This window comes from Capricornis sumatraensis, chromosome 1 (assembly GCF_032405125.1).
Source record: "Capricornis sumatraensis isolate serow.1 chromosome 1, serow.2, whole genome shotgun sequence".
Lineage (NCBI taxonomy): Eukaryota > Metazoa > Chordata > Mammalia > Artiodactyla > Bovidae > Capricornis > Capricornis sumatraensis.
Window position 1 is genome coordinate 3,353,979 of NC_091069.1, and position 9,062 is coordinate 3,363,040.

The following is a 9,062-nucleotide window of genomic DNA, read 5'->3' on the forward strand; positions in this document are numbered from 1 at the left end:
ATTAAAATACTTAAACACGTCTACACCGACGTCCTCTCTCCCAGGGCTCTGTGGATCCCTACATGGGATCTTGACATCTGCGGGTGGTGTCAACCAGTCCGTCCTGACTCCCTACATTTGGGGACCTTGGGTGGTGTCCCCAATCCGCTCCAGACTCGCCGGACGGCAGACACGCAGGGCCGGGGCCGACACCAGCTGCACCACGATTGAGGGATCTTTACAGACCGCGCAGGACGATCACTGAGCCAAGCGCGCGCGCCTGCGCACTGCCCACAGCCTGGGGCACAGAGGCGCATGCGCAGAGGAGCTGCCTGGGGGTGGGGGGGGATGCCGTTGGGCAGATCCTCTATCTGCGCCTGCGCAGGACGGGCCGAGGCGCCGACCGGGTACCTGGGGCGGTGTTGTCCGGGGGTACGTCACGGGCCGCGCGCCGGGCGCGTACGCACGCACGCACGCACGCACGCACTTACGCTCAGAGGGCAAGCGCCGAGTTCCGGGCGCTCCGGGTCTACGCCGAAAAGGGGGAAGGGAGGCGCTGTCCGTTTCGGCGCGGGCGGAGGGTGGGTGGGGGGGTGTGTGTGTGAGGAAAGTCCTACGGTGGCCGCAGAGGGACGGCGCTACGGCTCCCGCGCTGGGCCAAACGCCGCCGGCCGCCGGGCGCGGGAGACCCTGTCCCTTCGGGGCGGCCCCGGGCCGGGACGCTTGAGGGTCCGGGCTGCGCCGTCGGCACCATGCGGCCGCCCTGCCCCTGGAGTCCCGAGGGACAGGGGGCCGCGCGGCTCGGGACGCCGGCGCGGAGAGGGCAGCCGGTGAGCAGGTGGGGGTGCCCGGGCGGGGCGGGGCGGGGGCGGCTCCCAGGGGCGCCACGGGTCGGCCCTGCCTCTGGGGGTCGAGGGCCTAGCACTGAGCGGGCGGGGGTTGGGGGAGCGCGTGGGTGTCGCCCCGGCCCCCCACCTGGAAGCCCGTGGCGCAGACCCTTTGCCCGAGGCGAGGTGGGCAACGGGAGGATGGCTAGCAGCCCGCCCCCGGCTGCGACCCCGCAGGAGCACCAACGTCTAAGTGCCATCAGATGCTGTCAGACCTGGTTCTGGCCGCAGCCTGCGGGCAGGGCTGGGCCTATGAGCAGGGGAGGGTGGACGCGGCCGGCCTCCCCTTTCCTCCCGCTCTGGCCAGAGCAGCACGTGGGCGGCCGGAGTGGGAGCTAGCTAGCACCAGCCCCTCTGCAGGCCCCCAGGCTGCACGCCACGTGACGGGAGGCCAGTGCCCTAGGCAGCGCCTCCCCTGGGCCTGTCGTCAACTTTGCCGCTCCGATTTTACGCATCCTGTACTTCCAGTACTGTTTTCCATCCACGACCCAGGCACAGCTATAAACGGCAGTTGCTAGGCAAAGCCACAGGGCCACTTGGTATTTTCTCCTCTCCGGTGGTCCAGTCCCATGACCTGCGATGACACCACTGGGCAGCCCTGGGCTGCCATCTCCTCCTCTGCCAGGCATGGGCAGCCTTTGCCCAGTAATGCTTGCTTCCTACAGCACCCCTGGAAGCCCAGTGCTGCTGGCATGCCCATGGTGCAGAGCAGGAATAGTCTCTCAGAGGGTGAGGTGACCTGCCTAAGGTTACCCTCCTGGTGAAGGACAGCACCGGGGTTCAGGCGCCACGGGGGGAGCCCAGAACCCTGCGCCAGCTGCCCGATCCCCAGCATTTGGCCTGTCAAGTTGCTAAAGAGAGTGACCCAGTCAGCTCAGTGGGCACACACTCCCTCTTCCTGTCCTGTGCTGGTTGCCACCCAGGGGCTTATTCTCCCTGGATAAAGCAGCCACAGAAGTGAAGGCAGCCTTGGGCATCCCAGTTAAAAGCCAGACGCTGAGTCCACTGCAGGGGACTCTCCAAGCCTCTGGGGAGGGGGAGGTTAGCCGGGGTTTCTCTTGACCCTTTCTCTCCTTTTAGCATTGACTGCACTGGGGGGGTGGGGGGGAGGTCTGCGCCCTCTGTCCTGACCCTTCTTCCTGGTGTCACTGATGGAATTTTGGTTCCCACGTGATTGTGGGTCCCTTCGGAGTGTCCTCAGCCTTTTGAAAACGGTAACTCAGTGGCTCTCCAGTCCCAGATTCCGTCTCCCGGCAGCCCTAGGCTGGCGGTGTCCTGGCTGACCCGGCTCCCCTTCGTGTCCCTCTCCCTGCAGGCCCCAGCCTCCCCCGGTGCTCAGCCTCGGCCGCCCAGGCCCAGGCTCCCACGACGCCTATGCTGACCGCCACCGGGACTCTGCCACCACCGCGAGTTAGCGCCGCCGCCGCCCGGACCCGATGCCGGTCATGCCCATCCCCCGGCGGGTGCGCTCCTTCCACGGCCCGCACACCAGCTGCTTGCACGCCGCCTGCGGCCCGGCGCGCGCCTCCCGCCCGGCCCGCACCAAGTACAACAACTTCGACGTGTACGCCCGGGCGCGCTGGCTCTGCGGCTTCATCCGCTTCCTGCTGTACTTCAGCTGCAGCCTCTTCACGGCCACGCTGTGGAGCGCACTGGCCGCCCTCTTCTGCCTGCAGTATCTGGGCGTCCGCGTCCTGCTGCGCTTCCAGCTCAAGCTGTCGGCGCTGCTGCTGCTGCTGGGCCGCCGGCGCGTGGACTTCCGCCTCCTCAACGAGCTGCTGGTCTACGGCATCCACGTGACCATGCTGCTGGTCGGGGGCCTGGGCTGGTGCTTCATGGTCTTCGTGGACATGTGAGGGTGCCGCGGGCTCCTCTGGGGGCGGCTGATGGCGACCTGGCTGTAGCTGCGCCTGCGAGGGGTGCTCTTCTTGCCGGGATCGGTCAGGGCCCCTTCTGCCCCGTCCCAGAGGAGCGACCTCCGGACTGGAAAGAGCGGAGACTTTTCTGTGAAGGGGACGCTGGCGCCCTCGCTCCTGCTGGTCTTTGCTTCAGCCCTTCTCTGTGTGCTTTCGGTGCAACATCCCCCGGGCCACCTGCTTGTGGTTCCGCCTGCACTTTCCCAGCAATTCCAGAGGGGACCCATCGGTCCAGTCTGTACTTGGAGAGCCCGCGTCCCTGTCCCTCTCCAGGACACCGGCATCTCCAGTGTTGGTGTGAGAGGCCCCTGGGAAGGGTGTGGTATGCTGGTGCAGACCTGGAGGGGGCTTCTCCCAGCTGCCCTGTCCCCTCCTGTGCACCCCCAGCCCCTGCGCCAGCCTTAGGGAAGCGTCAGGCTCCACCAGCTGACGCCCCGCACTGCCACCAAGCTCTTCACTCCGCCCTGGGCCACCAAGTGCTGGCTCAACCCACAGACTGTCCTCCATATGTTACTCTGTGAGGTGTCCTGAGTTCCAGACCGGGCTTCCGTGTCACCTGGGTTCACTTGGCAGGTTGCTAGATCAGGAGAGGGCATGCTGGTTCCAGGGCACGCCTGTCTTCCTCGTGGGCAGGTCTGCTGAGAATGTCGGCCAGATGACATCTCTTCAAGTGTGACTTTCTGAGGCGGGCACCTCAGTGTATTTCTGGCTTTGGGGGCTTTGGGGGTGGGGGTTTCAGCCTCTTCCCTGGAGAGAACGTCCAGGATTGAGGCGTGTGTGTCGCGAGCAGATGTCAGAGGTGGCCCGAGTGCTGCGCATAAGAAACACCTCTTGCAGTCATGGGCACACCAGGGTGGGCCGCCAGGTGAGGGACTCGGTGGCCCTTGCTCCTGCCTTGGCAGCTGTTAGAGCAGCTGGGAGTGCAGAGCAAGAGTGAATGTGGGCCAGGAAGGAACCAGTGGGCCAGAGTGGTTCCGATTGCAGAGGGAACATACCAAAGGGCTCAAGCCTTGCCCCTCCCCTCCCCCGCCTCCATCAGATGAGGTCAGGGTGGCCTTGGGCCTCGTAGGCAGGCGAGGGGCACTCTGATTCAGCTGGGACAACAGCCAGAGGCAGGACTTAGGGCTTCCGACGGGCGACTTGCAGGCTCATGCTGCTCCACCCCAAGTTGTCCCCACAGCCCCAGGCACGGGCAGTGGCCCCTTCAGCCCGGTCTGTCCAGGCTGCCTAGTGGCCAGGGGGGCTGTCAGGGCAGTTGTGTGCCACTGGAAGAAAAACCCAAATCAGGTAAAGAAAGCAAAAAATAACTTGGCTGCAAGCCATGCTTTTTTATCTGTAGCCAGCTTCTGTCAGGCGATTGTCCACTCAAGGTCAGCGGTGGGCTCCTCGGAGGGAGTGGGGAGCGAGTCTGTCCGAATTACCTGGACGGCAGGCGAGGACCTGATCAGCGTGAACCCCACTTCTCAGCACTGCAGAGAATCTTTTGCACTAAGTCATGCTGTTTCCTGAAAGCTTTGTTTTGTGTCAGTTGACTCCTGTTACTCTGAGGCCCCCCCTCCCCAGGTGGGCGAGTGCCCGTGGGGCTGGGGGGGGGTCACAGTGGTGCGGACACACTGCTTGGTGTCCTCAGTGCCTGTGAAATTCTTTATGAAATGAGCCACCTGCATTAAACTTATTTTTTTAACATGTTGATGGCGTGACTGTTTAAGGCTCAAAAGGTTTATACCTTTTTGTAGAGGATATAACAAGCCAGAAACACCACAGATGCCATTTTTTTCGTAAGTACAGTGGGAAGCTTTTAAAAGCGGCCATTACCAAGCTGGAGAAGGAGTCACTGCTGGACCATGGTGGGCCCTCTGTGCCCGGAGGCCAGGGGTTCCACTGCTGGCACTTGTCCTTGGGGTTTGGCAGGGGTGGCCGTGAGACTTGGTCAGTGCTGGGCAAGGAGAGCCGGTGAGGGTCGTGAGGCTGAATTCACCAACCAAGTGCATACGGTCCTTATAAGACAGGACGTGCCCTCTCAGGCTGGAATGGCCGTGTGCATGCAGTGTGCACCCAGTTTCAGAGGAGACACCTGCAGGAGAAATGCTGGTGGAAAACCCAAGGTACGGTTCTTGTTTAGCCAAAAAACAATTGGAAAAATGAGACGCACGTTCTTATCTATCGGGTGAAGGCTTCCCTGACTCCTGTGATGAGGAGGGTCATGTCCTCTCCTGCAGCTGAGGTGGCCGGAAAGCGCCCCTGGAAGGGGAGCTGCGGGTCTGCAACAGGGCGGCCTCGCTGCTGACCCTGGAATTGTGTGGGGCTTTATGTATCAGTGGAAACCAACCCGAGTCCTCTAGGGGTTTAACTGCTTCTGATGGCAGAGTCGGTAGACTCTTCACAGAAGCCTTGGCCCTCGAAACGTGACAGAGGACCCTCGGGAGGTGCGGTTTGTTGGATACAGCCTGGCTGAGGCTCAGGTGGGGCGATGCTCTCCGGCCAGGAGGGAGAACCCTCTTGGGCATGCCAGCTTCACGGGGAGCCAGTGCCAGTGGGCAGCACTGTCCCAGGTTCATCCTCACCACGCCCGAGCCTTGGGGAGGCCCACCTTCCGTGGCTTCCACAGGCCGCCGGGCCTGGCCTCCCTCCCTGCTTTCTGGGCAAGTTGGCGTGTTGGTGGTGGAGACGGTGGGCCTTGATTGTGGGAATCAGGGAGGCCTGAGGGGAGCAGGCAGGCACAGTGACCACGAAGAAGGAAGCTGGCCAGGGGAGGGGAGGAGCAGTGCCCGAGGGTGAGCTGGGGAGGGGCGGGGGCAGGGGGCCAGGCCTCCCAGGCAGCGGTCAGCGCCCAAGCGTGGGAGACTCTGGACACTGGGGGCCTGTGGCCTGTGAAGAGAGGGCAGTCAGATTCCGGGGCGGTGATCCCTGGGCAGGGAGGGCAGCAGGTCAAGGCTGGGGCAGAAGCCGGGGGAGGCGCTCCCCTGGAACACAGAGCAGGGCCTGAGGGCTGGGTGGTGGCCTCCCTGGCCAGGTGCTGGGGCTCTCTTGGCCGGCCACCCATGGAGCCCTCCCTCCGGGGAGTACCCCGGCCCGCAGGGTAGTGAGGCAGCCAAGGAGAGGGGTCATATCATGAAGGGAATTTCTAGAAACCAGAGGTTTATCTGAGGAAGTCAGCCCCCAGGTAAGGGGGTGGACGAGGCGCCCTCAGAGATGCCCTCTTGGCTCCAGAGTCGCTTCTGGCGGCCCCAGGAGGGAGACCACACTCAGACCGTCGTGTCCTCCCACCGCCCTGACCTCCTGAGCGCACAGCCCATGGGGAGGGACGCAGCCCCCGGCGGGAGGGTGGCTGGGGCACGCGGCCGCCCCCCGCCCCGCCGCCCTGCTCTGGAGGAGCGTGCCCCCACTGTGGTGGTGGCGGAGGAAGGGCGGTCTACTGGGACGCCCGCGGGTATTGACGTCCGCTGACCTTGAGAGTCCCTGTCCCCTCCGGCGCCTGATTGGCAGAGGGAGGCCTGCTCGGTGCTGACTCAGCGCTTCCTTCCCGCCGCTCAGGCCGCTCGGTCGTCTCCCTTCTCCCTTTTTGGTGTTGTTTGGAAAGGGCCTGTCTTCCGGGAAGGCCCTTCCTCTCATTCCCACCCCACCCGCCCCCGCCGCCCCTCCAGGCCTGGCTCCTGCAGGAGCCATTTTCCAGAAAATCCCCAGCCATCTGACAGCTCCCCCAAACCTCACCAGCATTCCTGCCCGGGCGGGGACGCGACCACGCGGGGGCAGCTGACTCAGCACCCGTGGGCCTGCCCCTCCCCCAGCCCCGCCGGGCAGTGTGCCCAGGCAGGCTGGCAGCTGTGTCACATGGGGCCTCCGGCAGGGTTGCTGTGGCTCTCGCTGTGTGGCCCGCACTGCGCCTGAGGGGGTGGCAGACGGATGCCGGGAGGGCCTGAGCAGGCGGGTTGCCAGGCACCCCTAGTCCAGGCACGTCCACGGCCCGAGGCAGAAGAGGAGGGTGCCCAGGCATCGCCACCACGGCCCCAGAGTCAGCTCGTCCTCCTAAGCCAAGAAATGGCGAGTGCACTTTCCCGGCCACAGGCAAGCTCACAGGAGTACCAGTTGGGCAGAGCTCTCCCACCCCGGCTGGCCCAATTGTGGGCACCTGCCACCTTGGCCCTCGTGACCCAGAGCCCTGGGGCAGGCACAAGCTGAAAGGGGCGGGTGCTGCCACCTGTGGGGACTGGCCCCGGGCCAGAGTGGGGCAGGGCTTAAGCCAGGACCCCCAAGGGCCCGGAGTGCCAGGCGGCCTGGCTAGATGCTAGGGCAGGCAGGCGTTGTTCTGTGGGTCCCAAAAGTGACACCAAAGATGCCGGGCCTTCCTCAGTATCCTCAGTACAGAGAGGGCCATGAATGCAGGGCGAGCATCCTGGGAAGAGGGGATGCGAGGCCTGAAGGGCCATGTGGTCAGAGTGGGAGGGGCCTGGGGCAGCCCCCACCTGTTGCCCTCTCTGGACCCTGTACTTCTGTGCTACCTGCCTGCCTGCAGTTGGTCGGTGGGTCGATTAGACAGCGTCTTCAGACAAAAGCCCGGAGGCTGATGCACGTGTCAGCGAGGCCCAGGCCACGTCCCCATCAGCGCGTGTGACCCCCGTTCACACAGGAGAACCCGAAGCGGCTCCATTCTGCTTTCTCGGAATATTAACGACTTGCCCTGGCTGAAATGCCACATGAATATTCATAGAGAATCAATGGTCCAGCAGAGGTGGCCAGGGGAGGGGACGGTGACATCGCCCGGAGCCCAGGAGGCCAAGGCGGGGCTACCGAGCAGAGTTGGCTGTCCTGCTATGGCGGCCCCCTCCCCAGGCAGCAAGCAGTGACCTTCCTGCCCTCACTGAGCTCAGGAGCCCGACACCAGCTGTCTGAGGCCGAGATGGTGAGACGGATGGTCTGGCCCAGGGCCGGGTGTAGCCAGGTGTGTGGGGAGCCCCCCAATACAATCTGGGCCCCCTGCTGGTAGGAATGGTGCTGCTCACCCTGACCACCGGCCGCCCCTGTGAATGGGGCTCACGTGACTAGAGAACGGGTTTCCAGATCTTTCCAGCAGCCCCCAGCACCCTCTCCCCTCTCTTTGCTGTGCTGCCCCCTGGGCTGGTGGCACTGGGTGTCTCTCTGACCTGGAGGATCCCTGCCCCCTCTGCCCACTGCCCAGCCCTGGGCTCCTCCAGGCCTGCACTGCTGCCCGATGCCCACCTGTGGACTTTGCTTTCCAGAACTAAGGGGGCCTCTGCTGCCTGTGGGGAGGGTGGTGGGTAGCTGCTCTTTGATGATATGCCCCTAGGTTTTAGGTGTGAATTCATCGTTTACAACACTGTGACATAATGGGAACATGAATTATTTGTATGCTTTTCAAATTGTACTTCCATGACCCTGTTTCCCCGGCTCCGTGCATGAAAGTGCCCCAACGAACACGATTATCCTCCCTAATCCACACCCTGGGGCTGACTCAGCCTGCGCTGGACACCCACCAGTGTCCCGAGCGGACGGGTCACTGAGGAGCATTTCAGAGCGGCTGCAGCCCTGTGTGACCCCCCCACCCCTCCCCCTTGCCATGCGGCTGACCGGCACACGCATGTGTGTGCACATGTGCACGCTATGCAGACATGTGTGCATACCAGTGTCCTCGGTTTGGAGCAGGGGCAGCTCCAAGCTGGGAGGCAAGCGTCCCGGCTCCGTTTGCCTTTCCGGCTTCCTCTGGCCGCTGTCTTCAGAGCTGGTTCGCGTGGGGATGGGTCTTATTCCCGACCCTGTGCTGGGAGGAGGGGTCACTTCTCTCTACCACTAGCTCCTCCTGCGAGAGAGGGGAGAGGAAGTGGGTGGGGGGCAGTCTGGACTCACCACCCAGAGTGGATGGGTCTGCTGGACACAGCTCCTCCCAGGGGCTGGGAGGGGTGCCGGGGAGTGCAGCTCAAGGCCAGCATTTCCTTCTGGGTGGGGGCTGCAGGGAGGAGGGCGCAGCGGGCTCCAGTGGCCCTTGCAACCCAAAGGGACCAGGTCCCCTGCTCCAGGAAGCTGCTGGCAACCGGGGCGACAGCTGCAGGGCCTGCCTGGGGGCAGATCAGCTGCCCTGGTCTTGACCTCAGGGACACGACCTGAGGAAACAACCTCTAGAAGGACCTTCTCAAGGAGACCTGGCCCTCTGTCAAATGACGAGCGAGTGAATGAACAGGACTGTCCTATCTCAGCCCTCTTGAGACAGAACATCACAGATCTGGTGGCCCATAAACAGCAAACATCTGCGTCTCCCGAAAAGTGA

At 63.8% G+C, this 9,062-nt stretch overlaps 1 protein-coding gene across 1 annotated transcript; it reads left to right on the plus strand.

The window, feature by feature from the left end:
• Nucleotides 1–2,302: 2,302 nt before the first annotated feature.
• On the plus strand, nucleotides 2,303–4,426 carry TMEM250 (transmembrane protein 250). The gene has a single exon (XM_068979590.1). It carries the CDS (start codon nucleotides 2,303–2,305, stop codon nucleotides 2,720–2,722), a length of 420 nt encoding a protein of 139 aa, XP_068835691.1. The 3' UTR covers nucleotides 2,723–4,426.
• Nucleotides 4,427–9,062: the final 4,636 nt, after the last annotated feature.